We start from the raw sequence: 22,207 nt of genomic DNA, 5'->3' as shown, positions 1-22,207 counted from the left end.
ACTCATATAGTCTCCACTAGTAAAGTCTGATTATTTCCCTGTTGGGCAGAGTTTTTGCTTATTTTGTTGTAAAAAGAATAATTAAAGACGTGGGTGCAGCGTTATTAACTTCTAGTAGGCTGTCATTTACAAGCTGTTCCCCTTGTTCCTGTAAACTTTTATCTTTCCTTATCTTGAATGTTCTGCTTGAACTGAAGATGTGAAACGCTGGAACCGTGAAATCATCCCTCTATTCCAGTATTAACGTTGATTTCTCATCTGAAATACTGTGGATGTTTTCATAATTGATGGATTCTCAGTCCGGAGAGTTTAGATATGAGGAAAGCGTGGAGTGTGCGCGTTAACTGGCACGACGTCGGCTTCCTGACCAAACGCTGTGAGAGCTGCTTGTGCGTGTTTGTGTGGGCGTGTGTGTTGAATTATGTATCTGCGCGACATGTTATCCGTCGCTCACGAGCGGCGTGCGGCGTCCCCCTCCCAGCGGCGGAGGCGGAGCTGCATGTGTGTTTACATACATGTCTGGGCGCCGTCACGTGGACGCGTGCTTCTCCCTCTCTCTGACTCACCGCGCCAGTTGGTGTGCCCACATGGCGCCCGGCTCGTCGCCGGCGCCCGGCACTCCCCCACACTGACGCCGTTTGGCTTCCCGCCGCTCCGCCGTGCTCCCAGCAGCACCCGCTCCTCACGGCTGACCTCTGTGCAGCACGGGGGGGCGGCTCTCGACCGGCGTGAGGTCAGGAGCCGGCCGCTGATGGAAATGTCAGCGGAGGTTGCGTTTCCCGATCATGTATGACATGTTTTGGGTTTTTTGTTTTTTTTTTTTTTCCGTCACTCGGCTGACCTGATCCCCGTTTGACCCTGCGTCCTGCTAATTGCTCCGCGGAATACAAGAACAGCTTAGCTGAGTTTAATGTCCACAGAGCGGATCAACACTCCGCTCAAACATGGAGGAAATACCAATAATGTCACTTTTTGATAAGTACCAAGAATATATGTAGTCAGAGAAATAAGATGGCCTGTGGAGGTTGTGCATGTGAGTGTTGGGCTCAGTAAACCTCAGAATATGTGCTTTTTTACCACGTCAGTCTTTAATTGCTTCAAACTGTCAGGAACATGCACACTTTGACGCACACACATATTGTTGACAGCCATACGGTTGGCTGTCTTGACCGAAGACACCGTAACACACGGGCGAGGTGCTGATCCTGATGCCTGCCGACTGGTTTTCACCTGAACCCTGTTCTACTGCTGGTCTGGAAAGCTTTGAGTTGGTCTCCAGCCTGAACAGCTCAGATCTGAAGGTATAAACCACTTTAAATAAGTGTGTACCTAAAACAATACCGCTCGCTGCTCCTGCCGTCTCCGGGTCAATCTCCGCTCTTATAGCATCAACACCAACTCTGTCAGTCTGTTTCCACCGTCAGCGCTGGGTTAAAGCAGAACTATGCAACTTTTTTACCTCAATAAATGTGTTTCAGAATCCCTGTGGGGGTGAACAAAGACTTGGTGGTGATTGGCCGGTCCCTCCACGCCCCCCGCGGTCTGTGTCCTGAAAACAGCGCTTGCAACTTTCAGAGGATCCGACCCGACTACATCTGAGAGAACAAACCTGCTTTACGGCGCTCAGACGGGAGGACAAGGATGAAAGCACGTAAAACCCTCGCTAGCGTCAGCAACGCCACCCTGAGCTGCTCACAGATGGCAGAACCAAAAAGACAGAAAAGACCTTTGTCTGACGAGCGGAAAAAAAGGAAACGGGAGTGAGACGCTCTCTGCAAGCGGGGGTGGGGGGGGGGGGGGGGGGGGGGGGGGGTGATGTGGAGAACGTTTCCAACAGTGAGCTTTCACAGGAGACCAGTAGGGGGAGCGTGAGAGCAAAAGTTGCATAGTTCTCCTTTAAATTATAAAAAACAAATGGCCCCATGGAGCTCCTCCAGGATCAGAACTGCTGCCTGCTGAAGCTTCGTTCAACACAGGCTTCCTCCTTTTCAAATACAGTTTGTTTTGTTCTGCTCCGCTGAGCCAGACTGTCTGAAGCCCAATCAGAAGTGTTTGAGTGAAAGCCAGTAAGTCCTCCTGGGGGGTGTCGAAGCCGCTTGTTCTGTGTGGCTAATGAAAAGACTACCTCCTGGAAAACAGCGTGAAGGTGGGGATTGTTTGACCCAGATCTCCTAAATCCATGTTGCCTAAAGCCGTGAGTCTCCCTCTAGTGGTACGGGAGACTGAACACGAAAACTTTATTTGAAAATAAATGAAATCAAAATAGTATAAAGCAGAACAAAAAATATGAAGTCCATATCTAATAGGTTGAACCTCCACTCCTGAATGTTCGGGTCAGCCGTAATGGCTCTACTCTGAGAGCTCGATGTTTTCTCAGGTGATGCATTCTGGGAAAAGTTTGACGACTGCTGGCTGAAAGCAGTGTCTGTCCAGATGAGCTGGGCGATGCTGGGATTCCTGGGCGTTCCGTGTTTCTATTCCACACAGAACAGGATTCGGTCATTCATACACAAACAAAGGACCTTTCAGTCCGTTCAGAAGGTTTCTGCTGTCCGGCCCGGGTCTGACCTGACCTTCAGGTCATGAACACGCTGTAGCCTCGTTACTGCTCCAGCAGCTGGAGGGAAGCTCAGTCCAGGAGACTGAAAACTTCTACACAGCTGAAAATCCGAAGAATCGCACAAGAATTAAACTTTGCAGTAATCTTTTAATCTATTCTTTGATTCTTAATAACTCATTTAGATAAAAATCCATGTTTTTCTGCATCTTGTTGTCGTGGAATGCAACAGTGGAAATTCAGCAAGTTCAGCATCTAAAACTCTACTTTGCTTTTACCGAGAAAAACGGCTCAGTTCACAAAATATCATCGTTTTACTGTTGGTGTTTCCATGCACTAATACAGTAAAGGCTTTTGAACTGTGGGTACAACCGTTTGTCATTCCTCTCTTTCTCCCATCTGTTCTGTTTTCTCGCTCTTCCTCCATCGTTAATAAACGTATAGCTTCAGTTAATTCCTTTATGTTCTTAACTGTCAGAATTTGGATTATATTCCTGTTTCTGATAATATGAAGAAGAAAAAAACTCGTATGGCCTAGTTGTTGTTTTTGTTTTATGGAGACGAATATCCCTTGCAATATTGATTGTAGCATGTGTGTGTGTGTGTGTGTGTTTGTGTGTGTGTGTGTGTGTGTGTGTGTGTGTGTGTGTGTGTGTGTGTGTGTGTGTGTGTGTGTGTGTGTGTGTGTGTGTGTTTGTGTGTGTTGTCTGATTATGTAAACACAGTCAAGCTGAACTCTGAATCTGTTCCTTCAGGCTGAAGAGGAGGAAGACATCGGCTACGCTGAGGGAAACACAGAAAGTGAGTCGATAAATATCACGTTTATGTTTCCAGACAAAAGAAAAGCTCTGAAAAAAAAGAAGAAGAAGAAGAAGAAGAAGAACCGTCAGTGATGTTTTTTTTCTTCTTCCATTCAGTCGACTTCATTCAGCATTATTTCACCACAAACCCACAGCCTGCTCCTTCCCAGCAAATGCCAAGTGTCATGTAGCTTACATTTCACCGGCCGTCTGAATGAGCCTCCCCCTGCGGGCGTGTGTGTGTGTGTGTGTGTGTGTGTGTGTGTGTGTGTGTGTGTGTGTGTGTGTGTGTGTGTGTGTGTGTGTGTGTGTGTGTGTGTGGCCCTGCCTCCGCTGCGTGGATTGTTTAACCTGGAGGGAGGCTGGTGTGTTGATCCCGCCTGTCCGCCTGGAGCTGGTGTGTGTGTGATGGGCGAGGCGAGGAGGCAGCGGAGGCCTGACGCCGGGACCAGCCGCTCCTTTATTCCCCCGAAGGAGGCTGGCGGAAACACAGCAGCACCGCCCGCCTGTGGCGCCAAACTGATTCTAACGATACGGGGAAACTCTAGAACATTTATTTACCTCCTCCTTCTGCTGCTAATTGAAAAATCGAGAAGTTTCCAGCATAGTTATGCATAGATCGACCAGTCGAAGCCCTGCACGCACGGTCTGTGTGACGCTGCATCAAATTGGAATTTGATTAGTTTTTTCCCCCATGCTGAGCCGCTGCCGATTCAAAGGCCCTGAGCACATCTGTATACGTTGGTATTGATCAGTATAGCCGTTCGCTGCTGCTGGGAGGACTTCCTGTTCTCTGCAGGTTTGTTCCTGGAAACACCGAGCAGGAAAAAAGAGCAGAGCGAGCAAAACGGACTCAGGAAAGTCGACAATCAAGTGTCATTTCCTAATCAATGCTGTGAGTTAGCAATGGAAACATGTCAGTACATCCCCAACTGAGAGCCTCTCTGTTCTTCATGGATCAATCACTGTTGATGAAAAGCAGAACAGTCATCCCCACCTTTTATTTCTGACTGTTCTTGTTTTGTTCAGTTTTTTCTCGAACTCACCCCGGTCTGGCCCGTCTGTCAGATCTCATCCTCAGCCTCAGTTTCCAAAGCATGTGCATCATGATTCGTATGCAAACCTTCATTTAACCCTCATTTAGGTTTTTCTGACTCACACAAAATACCGATAACCAGTTCTATGCAGGGACATATTTCATTTCCTTCTTTTTGTCCCCTGAAACGCTGCGTGGAGCCGGTTTATGGGCTCCACAGCCACAGAAATATGACTATAAGACCTTCGACAGTCGAAGAGATTGCTCCATGATTGTGGGATTCCGGTGGGATTTGTCGTCCGGGCGGTGTGTTTGCTGGTTCGGGGTATTAATGGGATTACTGGAGTCCGCTCAGGAGCGGGAGAACAAACGCATGTTGAGCTACAGCGTTTTAAAAATGTGATTTTCTTCTGTCTGACAGGTTTTTGTACAGAACAGAAGAAACCAAAGGTCATCTTCATGATGGGTACGTAACAAAGCTACACACACACACACACACACACACACACACACACACACACACCAGGAGTTCTCCAGTTTGCTCCCACAGTCCATTTGAAGCTAATTGGTGTGTAATTTTTTGAATATTGTGTTGTGTTGTTTGCTCGTCGGATCAGTTCGTTAAAGCAGATGCAGGCTGGCGCCGCGCTGTAAAGCTCAGAATTATCCAGAAAGGCTGGAGGGAGTTGGCGATTCGCTCGCCTGATTATTTTTTTGGCGGACGCAGGTTGTGGAGTTGCCTGGCAGTGCTGCTGTCGCTCTATTTATACACATCTGAAGGAAATCAGCTGATCCGGTGCAGGTTGTACTTTTGAGAATCGTCCCGGGCTCCCGCAGCGTCGCTTCCACCTTTAACTGATTTGCATGTAATTACACTCTTTTGTGGTTCGGGGCTATTTTCCTGTTGTCTGGAGGATTTCATGCTCCGGTGTTTCTCCGTCTGAATCTGTTCTCACAGCTCAGAAATGAAATCACGTCGCCGACCTGGAGGAAAAAGGATGTTTCTGAGGAGCATTTCTGAAACGGTGAAATAAAGTGAGGTGAATCAAAGCAGAAAATTACTAATCAAACTGAGCCTTATTAAAAAATAAAATCTGGTTGGCTAATTCCTCGTTGCTCATTTGGCAGCAACACTAATAAAAAGTAGAAGGTCAACAAAAGACCAGCTGAATTACTGGGTGTTCATTAAAAACAGGGAGTGAGGCATTATCCGTCCATTTAGGCTCGCAGGAAACACATTATCAACACGAGCAGGAAGATAAAGAGGCAGAGCTCCAGGGTTTCGTCTCCTTATGTCCCAGACGCTAGAAGCAAAGCGAATAATACAAATCAGTAATCACCGCCCCGTCCCGACTTTCATCATCGATTTGTTGCCTTCAGATTGATTCACAGCTGATTTATGTTTCATTCCTTTCAACTTCTGACAAGTTCTTAATGATCAGTTGTTAATAAAATGAGCATTCGTTCGAATGTTTGTCTGTTAGGATCCTGAGTTTATTGACTTCTGTTGTTATAGTCAACAATTTAAGTGCCACCATCTTTTCTCTTCAGAAGCTTCTTGAATCCATCTGTCACTGCAGCATGACTCAGATGAATCTCAATAACCCGGACGCCCCGCCGCTCCGCTCAGCCTCCAGCCTCCCAGCCACAGTGTTATTCCGTGTTTTGGAGATGGCCTGGTTCTGCCGCGTCGGCGCCGCTCATTGGGCTTTTTGGAGAAAGATGAAGGTTAATGAGAGACGTGGGGCAGACGGAGTCTCTGTTACCCGCCGTCAGCTCCGCCACTGCGTAAAAACACACAGATAAGGTCATTAAACAATTAGCATGAGTGTGTGTGTGTGTGTGTGTGTGTGTGTGTGTGTGTGTGTGTCAGTGTTAAAAATGGTTTTCACGGGAGCTCACCCTACAAATCCCCCCTGACGGGAGTTAATGCCAGTTAGTCTGGATGTGTGAGAAACAGATGTTTCGCTCCACCAAGGCTGCTTTTCTTTTTTCTCAAGAGGAGATAATTGGAGGGAAAAAAATGTCAGAAGTATCAACTGTCTCTTCAGACTGGATGTTTCTCCTTTGTAGATTTTTCCTGCATAATTAGAGTCTGACCACGTGCCGGTTTTAACAAGCTGTGATCTGTAGAGTTGGCGGTTTCTCGCGTCCTTCAGAAGGTGAGCGGATGTTGTGCTGATGTTTCTGAGGACGGGCCTGTTTGTCTCAGCTCCTGCTTTCCTGCGATTCCGTGTTTTACGTCCTGTAACGTTCACGCAGCGGCGTCTCAGTAGAAAGCTGCTGCAGCACTTCTCAGATCGTATCTCTGCATCCTAATAGCTGTTGTCAGGCCTGAAGACGCCCGAGTCAACTTCACTGGTGTGACTCGTGTTTTTTTAAAGAGGGTTTGTAATTTTGACGTTTGAAGCAGAAGTCATGAAAACTGCTTTTATATATTTTTACTCGTCAGACTGAAGTGTTTATACGGTGCAGATTCCATGGGATGGGTTTCGGTCCGTGTAAACTCCCATCAGCCTGGCTCCACGGCGGTCGCACCGGCAGGTTTCTGATGTGTTTCCTCATATGAATGAGGATTTTACCGGATCTTAAAATACCTGCGTGTTTCGTTTTCCTGCTAACGCTGTCCAGAACCACATCTGATGTGTAGAAACACGTCGAGCTGAACCCCTCAGGAGCGGATCTGCTGTTTGGGAGGTTTTTTTTAGAACCACTCCAGCGGAATCGTGCCGTCCATTTTATAATTGACTGAGTACATATGCACTCAAGTTCTGCAAACTGCTTAAATTAAAAGTTGGGAGTCGGACATTTTATTACATCTAATGGGGTGACTTTATGAAACTGGAGGAAAAGCGAAGCGGCGTCGGGGTGGAAGGCAGCGACGACGCCTGAGGGAAATGCTAATGCCAGGCTGCCTCGCTGTTCCCGTCGCTTCCTGTCATCCGACCGCACTCCCTCCCTTCAGCCTGCCTCTCTTCTGCTCTTCCACTATGCAGATAATTACCGTTGAGATCAGACTGAGATTTAAATATAGCAGGGAAAACCTGCTGCAGGTGTCTGAGGCAACAAAGGCAATTATACACTCTTTATTAAAGGATGCTGCTAACAAGCAGCAGTTACTATTGTTTTCTTTTTATATTATTCTCGTCACTGCTCAGGGGATTACTGCACTAATTACCTAGAATCTCACAAATCTATTAATGATGCAAAAAAATGCACACAGGCATCTCCAGCTCCCGCAGGGACGGTTGATTCTCCGGATAATCTAACACGCATTGCTTCGGATCGTAAGGAAAACCTGCAAACGCCCTGCAGAGAGCCGCAGTTTGGTTTCTATGAAGTAGAGTCTCTACCATGCAAATCCATAGCAGCAGAAGAGTTCGCTCTGGATATGCTTTCCAGATATTGTTGTCATAGAAACAAAAGCTCAGACACGGCGTTTTTTCATTATTTCTTGGACTGCATAATCCCATTAACTCTTATTAAGCCTTAAAGCCACATTTATACCATCAGTTATGTTGATTTCATATCAGTTTAAGCCCTTTTGAGTATTCTCTGGTTTAGCAAGACGTGGAAAATGAAGCACGTGTTCACCGTTAGAGGACTTGCTTTTCGTCTTAGCGTTCTCTTACGGGCGCACTCGCACTGCTGCCGAAGATCATCACGAGGATTCTCAATTAGCAGGAGAGACGCTCGTCTGCTCTGCAGCCCATTTGTCAGACTTGTTTAGATTCTCATAAATGTATGTATCACCTGCCAAGCAGAGCAGAGTGGTGCTGGATTCAAGAGCGGCTTTCTCTTCTCTGTGCACATACATATATATATATATATATATATATATATATATATATGAACATGTCCTTTGACTGCTTTGCCTTCATCACCTTCTAATTGATCCCAGCTGTCACGTTGGCCCGTGCCTGCTGTTCACACACGGCAGGATGACGGTTCAGATCCTGTTCAGACCCACCGGAGTGGGAGCCAGGTGGAAAAAGGAGAAACGGAGTTCAAACGTCAACCGAAGCATTTCTGCGGTTTCTCCATCCATTTAGATTTTTTTATAAGCATTGGCAAAACGTTTCTACATCAGCATTCGGGTGAAATTTATGGAAAACATTAAAAAAATATATCCATGCTGCAGTGATGTATGATGGAAGTAGAGCATCTACGTAGAACTCTGCAGTGACGATTTCCTCCTCTCAAACAGTGGAGGATGAACAACAACAAAGCGTAGAAGAGTGTGGAAGTATTTTGAGATATTTACAAAAGATATTTGTTTTTGAGGTGAATTATGGCCAAAAATAAACCATTCATTCAAATTTTGCACTGTTAATTAATCGACGTGACCTGAAACACTCAAAACTGAAGCAAGCATTTTTAGGATATTAGTTTAGTAACATTAGCAGCAGGAGTATCGTATTCATTATCATAGAATTATTTGTTAGATTTCTTTGTATTTATTTCATTGCGTTTGTCCGTGTGTTTCTTAGTTTGTTGAGTATTTCCAGCTGGGGTGCCAGATGTTCAGGGGCCACATACAGCCCAGTGTCACCTCTAGTGGACCAGACTGGTAAAAACATCACAGACTGACCTTTAAATTTAAACTTTCATTGTTTTGGTGCAGAAGAAAACGTAATTTTTTTCACAAAAAACAAATAGGTACTTCCAGAAGTGACTACAATCTAAAATAAAGGTAATTTCCAACAGTGCTGAAAATGAAGAAATGTTGATTAAAAGCTTGATGAAATGGAGATCATCATAGCATTTTAATATCTGGACCATCACAGGATTTAATGCCAAATGATTACTGAAAATGTTGAGTTTTTATTTTTTGACATAAGTCTTCTCAGTTAAACGCTTTACTGTGTCTAAATCCAGCTCTAAACTCCAGTAAATCTAAAATTCAGATGAACTCAGGAAGAGAAAACCAGCTCTACCCAGCAGCAGCTTTCCCATCGAGCCTCTAACAAGCCTCTGGGGCCTTCGGGGTCATTATTCTACCTTCTGGGGAGGGTTTGTGCAGTGACTGTGTGTTGAGGCGGCTGTGCAGCATTTTCAGGATCATAGACAATTTAAAAAAAAAGAAAAAAAGGCGTCTGCTGCATCATGTACAATGATCAGATCTATAACTTCCTTCTATAGCTTCCTCTCTGACTGCAGTTGTCCGAGCCCGGCCCGCCCCGGCCCGGCCCGGCTCGTGTCTGGCCGCTCTCTGAGGAAATGGAAATGTTTGTGGTTGTCACTGGCAGACATACGGACTCAGACTGGGGGGGACGTTGATGAATATGAAGCTCGCTCGTGGTTTTATTACCGGGCTAAGGGCTGCTGTTGATGAATCACCGCCGCACGCGGCTTCACGGCCTGGTAATACCTGCAGAATCACCTGCGAGCGTCGCACAGCAGCAGCTGAACACACACAGCCTCAATATCCGGCCGTCAGAGGGAGATCCTTCAACACCAATGGAATTACAGGAACAGTTTCAAAGCAGAGGTTTTTAATTTACCGTATGTTGAGCCTTACTGGACAGACAGCCGCTAATTGGAAAGTTTAACACTTTAATGCGGATTTTGAGCTGCTTGTAATGTTTCGGGGTGAAAAGGATGACACACCTTCACACAACAGTAATGGCTGCTTTGCAAGGTGCTCGATATGGAAAATATATAATATTACTGCTGCTTTTGGAAATGGGATTCATATGAAAAAAAAAAACTTGAAAATAATCTCAGTATCTTTGGTTTGTGTCTTATTAAAGCGGTGTGTGTGTGTGTGTGTGTGTGTGTGTGTGTGTGTGTGTGTGTCTCTGTGTGTCTCTCAGGCGGTCCCGGCTCGGGCAAGGCGGTCCAGTGTGAGCGTATGGAGGAGAAGCTGGGCCTGCGCCGCGTCGCCCTGGGCGACCTGCTGTGCAACGAGCTGCAGTCCCACAGCGAAAGAGGGCGCCACCTGCGGGACGTCCTGGAGAGGGGCGAGCAGCTGCCCGAGGTCAGTGTGGCGCTCCGGCCAGACAGCGGTCCCGCTACGTGCCGCACAGATTATCTTTGCATGTCTGAAATGTAAATGATAATGTGCTAAAACATGCCAGGTCGCTCCAGCAGGCCTTTCACCGTCCGACCTCCATCACTGTCTCACATGTTCACTTTATTTCCGTTGACTAACTTCCTCATTGCTAACAGGTTGCTTCTCAGTAACTCAGTAATTAAGTCGTCAATAGCAGCACATACAGAGACCTTCACAGGTTTTTAGTGTCACATGTCTCAGATCAGTATCAGTCAATCGAAGATACATTTCATTATTTTGTTCAAAGCTCAATGTGACAAGTGGAGCTCAAATACTGATAAACTGCTGGGTTGGATGGATGATGGATGGATGGACGATGGATGGATGGTGGGTGGATGATGAATGATTTATGGGTGGAAGGATGGATGGATGGATAGATGGATGATGGATGGTTGGATTATGAAGGAGGATGGATGAATGGATGGTGGATGAATGGATGATGGATGGATGGATGGATGATGGATGGATGATGCATGGGTGGATGGATTGATGAATGATAGATAGATGGATGGATAGACGATGGCTGATGGATGGATGGATGATGGATGGATGGATGAAGGATTGATGATGGGTGATGATGATGGATGATGGATGAAGGATGGATGATGGATGATGGACGGATGATGGATGGATGATAGATGGATGGATGATAGATGGATGGATGATAGATGGATGATGGATGGATGATGGATGGATGATAGATGGATGATGAATGGATGGATGGATGATGGATGGATGATGGATGGATGATAGATGGATGATGAATGGATGGATGGATGATAGATGGATGGATAAATGATGGTTGGATGATGGATGGATGGATGATGGATGGATGGATGATGGATGGATGATAGATGGATGATGGATGGCTGGATGATGGATGGATGGATGGATGATGGATGGATGGATGGATGATAGATGGATGGATAAATGATGAATGGATGGTGGATGAATGGATGATGGATGGATGGATGATGGATGGATGGATGGATGAAGGATGGGTGGATGGATTGATGAATGATAGATGGATGGATAGACGATTTCTGATGGATGGATGGATGATGGATGGATGGATGAAGGATTGATGATGGATGAAGGATGGATGATGGATGATGGACGGATGATGGATGGATGATGGATGGATGGATGAAGGATGGATGATGGATGGATGAAGGATGGATGATGGACGGATGATGAATGGATGGATGATAGATGGATGATGGATGGATGATAGATGGATGGATAAATGATGGTTGGATGATGGATGGATGGATGATGGATGGATGGATGATGTTTGGATGGATGGATGATGGATGGATGATGGATGGATGGATGATAGATGGATGATGGATGAAAGGATGATGGATGGATGGATGATGGATGGATGGATGTATGGATGGATGATGGATGGATGGATGGATGAAGGATGGATGATGGATGGATGAAGGATGGATGATGGACGGATGATGGATGGATGGATGATAGATGGATGATGGATGGATGATAGATGGATGATGGATGGATGATGGATGGATGTTGGATGGATGATAGATGGATGATGAATGGATGGATGGATGATGGATGGATGATGGATGGATGATACATGGATGATGAATGGATGGATGGATGATAGATGGATGGATAAATGATGGTTGGATGATGGATGGATGGATGATGGATGGATGGATGATGTTTGGATGGATGGATGATGGATGGATGATGGATGGATGGATGATAGATGGATGATGGATGAAAGGATGATGGATGGATGGATGATGGATGGATGTATGGATGGATGATGGATGGATGGATGGATGGGTGATGGTTGGATGATGGATGGATGGATGATGGATGAATGATAGATGGATGGATGATGGATGGATGGATGGGTGATGGTTGGATGATGGATGGATGAATGATAGATGGATGGATGATGGATGGATGGATGATTGATGGATGATGGTTGGATGATGAATGGATGATGGATGGATGGATGATGGATGGATGATGGTTGGATGATGGATGGATGATGGTTGGATGATGGTTGGATGATGGATGGATGGATGATTGATGGATGATGGTTGGATGATGAATGGATGATGGATGGATGGATGATGGTTGGATGATGGATGGATGATGGTTGGATGATGGATGGATGATGGTTGGATGATGGTTGGATGATGGATGGATGGATGATGGCCATATGTGGTCACGTGACTCTTGCTGTTGGAGCAGATGAGTTGACGCTGCTCTCTGGACTGGGCGTGTTGATCGTGCAGGCTGATGGACGGACGTCTCTTCTCCAGCTCTGCAGTCGTGTTTTTCTGTGTTCATGAAACTCTGGCAGCTGTTGGGGAGTCGGGAGACCTGAGGCTCTGCTGCTGCAGCTTTATCATGTTCAGTCCTGAGGTTGGCAGTGCGATCCTTTATTGCTCTTGGGCAAGACACTGAGCTACATTTTTTTTATGGTCTTTCGCAACCGTTACTAAAGATTAGAAAAGCTATGATTTTATGATTTTATAAGAAGACTGCTGAGTGTGTTATTGTATCTAAAACATGAGAATTTGAAAGCTGAGCTGGGATTGGTGCCAGTTATGTAGATGCATGTGAAAATTAAAACAGATTAATTAACAGGTAAAATAGTTGCTCGACTGAATCAACCAACGCTGTATTTTAGTCAGAACCTGTCCTCACATTATGCCTCCCTGTTTTTGGATATTTTTCTGCTTGGGGCTTATTGGAGAGAGAAAACAGAAAAGAAAACAATGATCTCAGGCAGTGGATGAAGATAAGAACACCGTGTGCCCACTTTCTGGAGTCACGCTTCCTCCAAACGGCACATTTTACTGGAATGTGGACCTGAAGACTGAGTCTTGTTTAGAATTACTGTAAAACAGGGCAGTCGGCACAAACCGTGACAGAACGCCGCCCGGGCCTCGACCCACGCCTTTCGATCGACGGGCGAACTGTGGGAAGAGTCCTGCAGAACTCTGAAAGCAGCGAAACAAAAACCATCTGAAAAGAAGTGTGCCTGATTATTATTTCATCAGTTTATTGAATAAAGTTCGCTGAGCAAAGAGAAACGCAGCCTTGTGCCCCAGAAAGAGGAAGAACCAGATAAAATCCTGACGTACTCCAGTGAGCAGGCCGCGTTTCTGCCGGAGGCCCGATCAAATGAACCGCAGACGGAGGCTGGAGCATCATCCAGTCGGGAGCTCTTAGGACGGCTTTCACAGAGGCTGCTCGCCCAGCGAGGCAGACAGCTGGCACAGCTGGCCGAGCCCCACAGGCGGAGGAGCGCAGATAAACGGGCAGAAGAAGCATTTTCTGAGAGGACAGAGACGTGCTGATCGGGGCCGGGACGGGAGCTGCCACCACTGACTCGCTCCTTCCTTATGGTGTTGCAGTCAGGAGGAAACGTACAGATTGCTTTATGAGAAATTCAGAGCAGGTGGGTCATGGCGACGTGCGGCCTTTACGCAGCAATTACATATGGACTATAGATTAGGCTGAAGTGATGCTGCGGTGGTTGTATAAGAAGGAGAATGTGTAGAACTGTTAGAATATCACAGAATATGAACTGCAGTCTCTTACTGGAACTCTCAGTGTGAGTTAAATGCAGTCTCAGCGTTTCAGAGGTTTCCTCGGAGTGGAAACGTTTTCAAAAAGTTGAATTTTAAGTGACTCCGCCTTAACTGAGCCCCGGAGCGCTGTAGGTAAGAGGCGGCCGATCGGCTGGAATCCTCCCAGGATTCCCGGCTCTCATTAGGACCGGAGCGATAATGGCCGCTGTGCTGTTGCGTGTTGTTGCCAGCGATTAATAATGAGGGTTATGTGGAGGCCGCTTAATTGAACTTGACTGCCAGGCAGTGACATTTCACATCAAAACACCGCCTGCACACACACACACACACACACACACACACACACACACACATACACACACACGGTTATCTTCCCTTCAAATGTTCAAAGCTATATACCGTCTATATGTATATGCGTGTGCAGATGTAAGTCTGATTCCTCATTGGGGAAATCACTGCATCTTCAGACGATGGCAGGTTTCAGGGCCAGGCCGTAGTTATGGGTGTAATGTCTTAATGAGTGAATATTTATGAACCCAGATTTAAAGCGAAGGAACTGACTGAAAGGAGAACGTGACCGTCAGCCAGGCAGGAGGACTCCAGAGGACTCCAGAGGACTCCAGAGGACTCCAGAGGACTCCAGAGGACTCCAGAGGACTCCAGAGGACTCCAGAGGACTCCAGAGGACTCCAGAGGACGGCGCTCAAGCTCTCCACCTGAAAGCAGGCTGAAAACAGATCAGAAGGAAACAACCAGAGCCTGACGAGTCTGACCGGGGCCGGCGGTGCTGAAGCTGGTCGTGAAGCAGCAGCCTCAGGCGTGGAGCTCGATTGCAGAGATCTAACATGAATCACACACACTCACACACTCGAAGACGGCGAAATTCAATAAGTGAAGAAAACAGCGAGGAGGCGGGAGCTGCTCTTCCTCGCCCGGCCATGCAGGTCGAGTTTAGAAGACGTCTACAGGAAGCAATATGGGTCAGTGTATTGTGCCCTTAACACACACGGTAACGTAACACACGTGTGTGAGCAGCCTCGTGATGTGTGTTTACTCCACCGGGGTGAATCGCCGTCATCGATCGGCGTCCTGGTGTGACAGACGTCCTCAGACGACCCGGCGACTTTGACGAGTCGGCGGTCGATTGATTATTCAGAGCGAAGACTCGCCCTGCGTTCTGGGTGTCGAGGAGGAGAAGCGGCGCCTCCGAAGCCGGATTTCTCGGCACCTCTGAGCCCGTTATTGTCAGAAGTTGTTATAAAGACGTGAGTCACATCACACATGCGTGACGGCTGAGGTTTATTTAGAGAGGAGCCCTCGTGCGGCGCCCTGCTGCCAGGAATACACTCTGCAGCGCTGACTTCTGGAGACAGGAAACATCCGCATGAAGCAGGACTGAAATCTATTATATTTATGTTGGTGCTAACAGGAGGGGCTCAGCGTCGGTGTGCTGCCTCAGAATTTATTGTGCGATTACTGAAGAGCCTCCACCGAAACGCCACAGGAAGCGGATGATCCCGGCCGCCGAGCCCGGAGGGAAGCTGCAGCAGGCCTCGCCTCGGCTCCGGATTGCTCTTATAGTCAGTGAAATAAAAGTCCTGCCTGATTTAAGGCTTGTGTATCGGCCGCAGCAGCGGGCGTTTCTCATCCTGGCCTCCGTCCTGCCCCGATGTGACGAATGCAGCAGCATATTTTAAAGTCACGAGCTTCTTTTTGCAACAATTTGCTCTGATTGAAGGAAGCCTTCCGTTGGTCGATGCGTGTCTGCAGGTCTCTGTCCTCCTCCCCAGCTGTGTGTCCTCCGTCCGTCCATCCCTGCATCGTTCCACACGCTTGTCATCTTTTTACAAACAAACAAGAGAGGCACTCGATTTGAATGAAAACTGGAGCATCACACACACACACACGAGCACACATGCACACAGGCAATCAGCAAATTGTTTTCAAGCAGCAGATATTTGTTTTCACTGTTTTGTTTTGTTTTTTTTTGTGTGTAAAATGTTATAAAACAGGCATTTCATTATCAGAGCAGTCAGCCATAATCTCACTGCTTTAATTGATTCAGTTCTGGATGAAGCCCGGCTTTGTGGAGGTAACTTTGTTTGGTGTATTTTTGAGTGTGACGACCCAGCTTCACCTTTTCACTCTCACACACCTGCATCCGTACGGTCAGAGCTTTCCAGGAGTGTGTTCGACCCGAGCGAAGCCAGAAAACACACTTTCTTTCTTGTACTTTTGAGAAGGACACGACAGAGTCAAAAAAGAGGAAGCAGTAACTCAGAATCAGACGCATTTTTTGTAAGATTATAAAAGCGATGCTGTGTGAATTTGTCGGCCACATAAAAAAAAAAAAAAAAAAAACTCCCACGCACAGATTTACTTGAACTTTCCGTCTGTGCGGTAGAGAAAAGCGACGGCTTTCGAGCAAGGCTCAGCTGTCTAAGCTCCTTACTGCACATTAAGGTCACGTCCCATGTGCTCGGCAACAGGAGCACTTATTTTTTTATTTATGCTGTGAGTGAAGCGGCTGTATGAGAGACTCTGGTGATAATCCCACTCTGGGATTACTGAGGCGCACCTCTGCAGGTCTGCAGCAGGACGCACGGCCACACCGCACAGACATCGCCCACGCCCCCATCCCGGCGCACAGTTTCATCTAAAATGTGAGTTTTTAATGACGAGCTCGACGGCGGGAGAGTCTGACTTGACTGGTTGTTGCTGTGCTGTTGCCTGGCAACAGCGAAGGTGCTGCTTAATTCTTCTCGGTGAAATGTGTCCAGTCTGGCCAAACGAGCGCTGGAAGTCTCGACAAATAAAATCAACAGTACAGTGCAGGGTCGTAGATTATGGTGTGAAAAATAATGGTACTAAACACCATCACGCATCCTGCACAGTCACACGTTGACATCCAGCCAGCAGCGTCTCAACAAGGCCCAGTCCTCTGCAGACATAAATCACCCCCCCTTTCCCACCTTCGTTTCCCTTTTCAGAGCACTTTACAGCCGCAGAGCAGCGCATCCGCCAAAGCAGCGTCCTCGCAGGAAGGAAATGAGTGTTTTATGTTCAGTGAGAATAAATACTTTTTCAACCATCAAGCAGAGTCGTCGTGGAGAGGTGAGGCAGCTTCGCCTTTCCCTTTTTCACAACAAAAGCCTTCAGAGACATCAGCGACGTGCTGCAGACGCTTTGCAAATTTAAAGAAATAATAATGAAGCTCGTCCATGAGTTCGATGCTCAGTTGTACAGTTGATTGATCGTCCTGTGGTCACCTCGGAGGCTGCAGTGCTTAGGCTGGATATTAGAAACATTCATAACGTCATGATGGCATTTTTACAGCCGGACGGTTCAGACCGGCGAGAGTAATAAAGATGCTGTCTTCTGATGGCCAGAAGCAGGAGGGGCCGCGTGCCGACAGGAACAGGAAGCAGGCCTCCAGCGTCCAAGTTATCGTCATTACTGAGTGGAGGGCTGAACGGTGTAAATAGGAAGCAGTTACATAAACCTGCTTACCTGAAGACAGAGAGGGTGAAGTAGTGAAGATTTAGTGTCTTCATCAACATGAGAGCAGCCACATGCTGCAATAATCACATGCAAACACGCCGCAGAAGTCAATAAACAATGTAAGTGTCAATCAGAGGCCCGGCAGGAGAAACCCGCCCACAGCAGGAGCTGAGAGCGGCGCCGCGGCGCCAATGAGGCCAACGGGCCAATTAAAACCGGCGGCAATAAGAGCTGCAGCGAGCCGAACAGCCGGGAAGCAGAGGCAGCCTCGTTACAGCCGGCAAGAAGAAAACACTCAAACCAATTGTTCTGCTTTGAATGCCTTCAAGAATAAAGACTAAGACCAACTGATGGGAATCAGGAATGCAATCAGTAAATTAAAATCAAGGTGATTTCTCCCACCACCATTCCAGACTCTTCTAGTCTTGGAGTTTATAAAGAGGATTCCATCCCATCAGGCCTCAGCCGCTTTTCCCACCAAACACCCAAAAGCTCCGGATCGGAGACGTCCTCCGCCGCCCGGCAGCTCCTCCCACCTGCCTCCTGCACGCCGGCCACACCTGATGAAGACAGTGATGTCGAAAGAGGTCCCTGAGCGTGACCCTTGACCTCGATCAGCTGTAGTGTGGCTGTCTGCCTCATCCCAGGAATAGGTTGGATTAATAAAGAATATAATGTGCAGGGAGGAACGGGGTTCCTGGTTCTCACTCTGGACTCACATCGACCATGTTGTGGGTTCAGGGGTGGAGTTTGCATGTTTTCCCCTTCGGTTCCATATTTCTTGCCTGACATTTGTCACACGGTGTGGAAAACGATTATTTTTTTGCTTTTTTTAGTTTGTTTAACCATTCTTATCAGTCTAACATGTACTTAATGAAACTACACAATGGCTTCAACGTGTCTTCCCTTATTTAATCTTCTGTGTGTTATTTATGCTGACGTGTGTGTGTGTGTGTGTGTGTGTGTGTGTGTGTGTGTGTGTGTGTGTGTGTGTGTGAGAGACATGAACACACTCCACCCTGAAGTGAAATGCTAAAAGTCTCGTAGAACCATTATTCCTTTAAAAGAAACAGCTGCTGTGTGAAAATCAGTCGTAACAGATTATTTGTGTACATTGGAGTCATTCCTGGTCCAACCGTGTTTTTATTGGTCAGTATTTCATATTTTTTTATTTAATATAGTCATCATGACTCCATTGCTGTTGGGTCTTTATCATATATTTGAGGTGTTTATTTTCCATAAATTATACTTCCAACAAGGTTAAAATGTTCCCGTTAATGTCTTATTTTATGAGTTGGCTGAACTTCTTCCTGTCGACATGTCGTTGTGTGTTTGTCATAAATAATTCTGTGTGTGTGTGTGTGTGTGTGTGTGTGTGTGTGTGTGTGTGTGTGTGTGTGTGTGTGTGTGTGTGTGTGTGTGTGTGTGTTGCAGGGCGCGCTGCTGGAGCTGCTGTGCGAGGCGGTGGCGTCGTCGGTGCGGCAGGGAAAAGGCGTGGTGGTGACCGGCTTCCCCAGAGAGCTGAGGCAGGCCGAGGACTACGAGGCCAAGGTCAGAGCGGCCGCGGGGGGGGCGGGACCCCGCCGTGGAGTCTGTCATTGACGGTCCCTCTCACCCCCAGATGGGCGAGCCCGGCGCCGTGCTGCTGCTCAGCTGCTCGGCCGACACCATGTCCAGCCGCCTGCAGTGCCGCGGCAGACCCCCCGGCCCCCCCGACCCCCCCGGGCCCCCCGGGCCCCCCGCCGACCTGCAGCGGAGGCTGGACAGCTTCGGCAGCGACAGCCAGGCCGTGGCCGCGCATTACCAACGCAAGAGGCTCCTGCACACGGTAACTACAACCACCTCCTCGGAAAGCAGAGGAAAAGCCACGTGTGCACAGGGAGAACATGCAAACTCCACCGGGGGGGGGGGGGGGGGGGGGGGGTTTGTTGTCTCAGAGCGTCCAGGCCACTTCTAAAACTGAAGCTGAGTTATTTTATCCTCCGGTCCGTCCGGTTGGGACACGCCGGGAGGTTTGCTCTGCTGCAGTGCTGCAGGAGCTTCAGAGGACAGAGGGGAGGAGGTTGTTCTCAGCTTCAGGCTCTACCCTCAGACGGACGCCGTCACATGTTCTTTCGTTCACACACAAAGTGGAGAAGAGTTTGAGTGAGACGTGACCCTGTAGAGGATCTGTTCGTTCGGTCTGAGGAAAGCGGATCCTGAGCAGGTGATTAAAAACCAGTAATGGGCCGTGAACAAACGGACAGTCGGGCTGATAAAGCGTGAACATAGTCATCTCAGAAGAAGTGTTCTGTGCTGAGAGCTGATGTGAGCGTCAGGAGAATCACAGGCCTTCTCTTTCAAAACCAGCCGTTTGAGCGTCCAGATGCCGCCGACCTCGGACCGCCGTCCTGGACACGCCCTCACCGGCGGTTTCTCTCTCCTCCCGCAGATCGACGCCGAGAGGCCGCCGGACGAAGTGTGGGCTCAGATCTGCCAGTCGGTGGAGTCGTCCTGCACATTCTGAACCCCCACGGTCTGCCTGCCAAACTGCCGTCCGGGAGCCCCACCTGTGAAGACCCCCCCCCACCCCCACCCCACCGCCCCCACATCACCTCACATCCGATCCAGTGGCTGCATGTCTCACCTGCAAACAGTGAACCCCTCCTTCTGCTTCTCACTCCGACAGAACCTCTGGTGTTCATATTCTGCTTCCTCCACCCCCCTCCTCCACCCCCCCTCTCTCTCTCTCTCACATCCACCTCAGTATCCGCCGCCGCCTGCCATGACTGGACGGAGGAACCGGCACTCCCTGCTGTGACTGAGAGCATGCTGCATGTGGAATCTGCTGCGCTGAGCCAGGTCGTTCTCTTCCCCCCCCCCCCCCCCCCCTCCCTCCACCCAACAAGTAGAAATGTCAGCGTGTGCTCATGCTCTGACCCACAGCACCGTGCGTCGTATCGTAACAAGCATGCCAGAATTACAGCTCAGCTTCGCCGCCTTTTTTGTGCGTCAAAAAGAAAAGGTTAAAAAAGAAAAAAAAAAAATTAAATGAAGAGTATTAAAGATTACTGCATTTGTATGTTTCCGAGCTCATCGTGCAGGTGCTTGTTGGAGTTTGGTATTGAACATTCACAATAAAGCCAGTGCATTTGCTAAAAGGGAGTGTTTCTGAGTGTGTGTGTGTGTGTGTGTGTGTGTGTGTTTGTGTGGAGTCAGCCGTGATCCGTCAGCTCCATCTGCTGGTGGAGGGATCCAAGCAGCGCTCGGGATTTATATCATGGGAGATGAGCAGAATATCTGAGGCGTAAAGTTTTCTGCATCCTTCAAACGCCCTTCAGCAGCAGCCACATCGCCGGGGAGTCAAAAAAAAAAAAGAGCATTGGAGGATTTTTATCTTCTTCACAGAATCTCATTTCTGGATTGCAGTCTGAAGCCACAGCGTCGGGCCGTCTGAGCATTTCACACTCCCAGCTGGTAGAGCAGGTGATAAACGATCTGCCACTCAGTCCAGCAGCTCCTCCTCACGCAGACCCCCTGCTGGGAGGCTTTTACCCATCAGGCTTCACCCTTCAGCCAGCTGCTGCTGTTTCCTCACAGGGCTGCGGCGTTCAAGATGAAGATCTTTAGTTTACCGTTTTTCCCATTAGAATTCTGGGAAAGAAAAGTTTCCAACAGAATCAATCCAGAACAAACATTATTTTCACATACTTTTATTTCCACGGTTCTCCTCTAGCATTTTTTTTTTTTACATTATTATTTTTTTTTTTTTACATAAGAACAGACTGTTATACACAGATATTGAAGCGGGGCGACGGGGGTGAGGAAAGGAGACGAAAACCATACAAAATGGTGTCTACTCAAGCACAACAAAATCTATGTGTATAAAACTGTGGGTTGTTCCACGGCAGAGGCGCCGACCAGCTGCCTCTTCTCTTTTAAATAGATTAATAAAAATACAATCTTTTGACTGGAACTTTTCAAAGTGGGCTGCGAAATGAAAGAGCTAGAGGCGCGGAGACTGACGGATGAACGGCCACGCCCGGGGGTCCCTCCCCCCCTCCCCAAAAACTGGATTTTTTTTTTTTTCCTTTTTTTTAAACATTTTTTTTATTCATTTAATGGCACACAGCAACTATCGCTGGCTACTTTTTTCACTTTTCACCATATACTTGTACACTCAACATGATCAACAACGGCACACATCGGGGGAGGAAAAAGAAAATAAAAAAATTAAACAAAAAAAAAAAAAAACAAAACAAAAGAAGAAGAGAGTCTTGTGTGTTTTCTTCCGTGGGGAAGCTCTCCGGCTGTAGTGCTTCATTGTTAGACATGTTTTAGTGGAGAGAGCAAAGGGAAAGGAAATGGAGATGAGCGAGTGTGTGTGTGAGTGTGTGTGTGTGTGTGTGTGAGTGAGAGAGAGAGAGAGGTGAATGGGTAGAGCAGCGTTGTGTGACGGTGTGTGTGTGTGTGGGAGTGGCTCCATGCTACCACACGGTGCTCACTGTGTTCTCCACCCGGACTCCGCCCGCAGCGCCCCCAGCTGGACGCTGCGACTCATAAATACTCGATCTACGGATACCTAGCTAGGACATTTTTTTTTTCTTTTTTTTTTGCCACTCTTGCATAACACGGAGACCACATACACACTTACAGACCAGCGGCGTTCCTCAGTCCACTGCTTCACGCTGGTTA

The 22,207-nt window shown here is 47.7% G+C and overlaps 1 protein-coding gene across 1 annotated transcript in view; it reads left to right on the top strand.

Moving 5' to 3' along the window:
• LOC115405752 (adenylate kinase isoenzyme 5-like) overlaps window positions 1–20,599 on the top strand; it is a 71,669-nt gene extending 51,070 nt beyond the window's left edge. The window contains exons 10-15 of the mRNA XM_030115452.1: window positions 3,313–3,358; window positions 4,815–4,859; window positions 10,210–10,373; window positions 18,968–19,084; window positions 19,155–19,361; window positions 19,965–20,599. Coding sequence (XP_029971312.1) covers window positions 3,313–3,358; window positions 4,815–4,859; window positions 10,210–10,373; window positions 18,968–19,084; window positions 19,155–19,361; window positions 19,965–20,039 — 654 coding nt within the window. The 3' untranslated portion in view covers window positions 20,040–20,599. The remainder of the gene's footprint in view (window positions 1–3,312; window positions 3,359–4,814; window positions 4,860–10,209; window positions 10,374–18,967; window positions 19,085–19,154; window positions 19,362–19,964) is intronic.
• Window positions 20,600–22,207: the final 1,608 nt, after the last annotated feature.

The sequence above is a fragment of the Salarias fasciatus genome, chromosome 18 (assembly GCF_902148845.1).
Source record: "Salarias fasciatus chromosome 18, fSalaFa1.1, whole genome shotgun sequence".
Taxonomy (NCBI): Eukaryota; Metazoa; Chordata; class Actinopteri; order Blenniiformes; family Blenniidae; genus Salarias; species Salarias fasciatus.
The sequence above is the reverse complement of the archived record's forward strand: the minus strand, read 5'-3'. Positions and strand labels throughout refer to the sequence as shown.